The sequence below is a fragment of the Triticum dicoccoides genome, chromosome 3B (assembly GCF_002162155.2).
Source record: "Triticum dicoccoides isolate Atlit2015 ecotype Zavitan chromosome 3B, WEW_v2.0, whole genome shotgun sequence".
Classification (NCBI taxonomy): Eukaryota; Viridiplantae; Streptophyta; class Magnoliopsida; order Poales; family Poaceae; genus Triticum; species Triticum dicoccoides.
This window is the reverse complement of record NC_041385.1, coordinates 744,132,395-744,133,989: the sequence shown is the minus strand read 5'-3', so window position 1 is coordinate 744,133,989 and position 1,595 is coordinate 744,132,395. Positions and strand designations below refer to the sequence as shown.

General features: G+C 50.6%; 1 protein-coding gene across 1 annotated transcript; it reads right to left on the bottom strand.

Moving 5' to 3' along the window:
* Positions 1-403: 403 nt before the first annotated feature.
* LOC119278205 lies at positions 404-1,388 on the bottom strand. Its single transcript, XM_037559558.1, has one exon. The coding sequence runs from the start codon at positions 1,314-1,316 to the stop codon at positions 738-740; it is 579 nt and encodes a 192-aa protein (XP_037415455.1). The 5' UTR covers positions 1,317-1,388; the 3' UTR covers positions 404-737.
* Positions 1,389-1,595: the final 207 nt, after the last annotated feature.

Genomic DNA, 1,595 nt, shown 5'->3' with positions numbered 1-1,595 from the left:
ATACTGACTCCACACAGGAGTCTAGCTCTGGTTGTTGGCCATAACACTGCGATGCCAACCATTGGGCTACTGCCTGTTCTCGTGTCGTGTGCTTCAATTTGCATATAATTTTTTATGGTAGGATTAATTCTAGGAGATAGAACTATTATTTCCATCACTATTTTTTTTCCAGATTATTTACTCGGAAAGGGTACAGTGTTCTCAACGGTCACCGGACGATTCAGCAGCTGATCTGAAAGCACATGCATGCATGTGTCAACCTCTAGTTTACACTTGATCACTTCATACATGCCACTGAGCTTTTGCGTACGTACCGTGTCATCCCGGCAGCTTTGTGACCATCAGATTCTCTAAGCACTAGAATAATCATGGCATCATGCCACCAGCTAGACACAAAGCAAGATAACTGAAAGACAGCAAGCATCACTTCTTTTTCTCTCAACTTTTTCAAAGATCACACACACATTCCTTGTCTCTCCTCCTCTCCGCCTAATCCCCGGGGCATTCTTACAACCCAGAATTAACCAGCTACAACGTGAGAAGAGAAGACACTGGAACCGGTTCTTCTTCTTCCTCCTCTTCTTCTTCCTCTTACCTCTGACCCTAATTAATAACAAGACATAATTAAGCAAGCATGATAGCACAAAGCATTACATATCCTTAATTCGGACGTAATCTTCTCTTGCATGTTGCATCTTCCAGCTCCAAGGGCAATCAGATCATGCCCGCATTTTCACCTATCGATCGGTGTCGAAGAAGCTCTTGCCTTCGAGCTTCCTCTGCCTCTTCACCCTAGCGATGAAGTCGTCCACCCTCTTCTCCAGCTCCTCCTCTCCCTGCTCCTCCTCCTCCTCCTCCTCCTTCTCCTTCTCCCCCTCCCAAACTGCTTCAACCGAAGCACTGTGATCAGAGAACATCACCGTGGTCCTCGTCGCAGCCTTTGCGATAGTCGGAGCGACGTTCCTCTTCACATGCTCCTCGTGGACGTCATCAACATCCACAACGGAAGCGGGCTGGCTCTTCGGAGCTAGCCTAGACTGGGCGATGAGGAAGGCGACGATGAGGTTGCCGACGACGAAGAGGCACTTGGGGCTGAGCAGGAAGGCCGTGGCCAGGTCAGGGAGGGTGGTGAGGAGGAAGGAGACGAGGAGCGAGCACACCCCGGGGAACCAGGCAGGGCTGGTGAGCAGCAGGCAGAGGACGCCACAGGTGGCCACCAGGTAAGGTGCGAGGGCAGGGAGCAGCAGCTGCTGCTGCTTCCTGTTCCTCCTGTACTTCCTCATGGCCCTGATCTTCTCTATGCTAATGGGGTCCATTTCTTTGGACTGCAGTTGAGTAGTCAAGCTCTTACAATGGGCAGCACACAAGAGACCTGATGAGGCTCAAGAAGCTATGACCGCAATGAGGGGGGAGGCGGGGTGGTGGAGGGTTTTATATGTGCTTGAGAGGGAGGCTGGCCATGGAAAGGCAGAGGAGAGGGGCCAACCAACCATGCAGGGACACAGATCTCTATCCTACTGGTGGTAGAGATGCATGATGCTTTTGCACTTTGGGATTTCATAAACAAATGAATGAAATTGGTGTGTTGTGGGTGG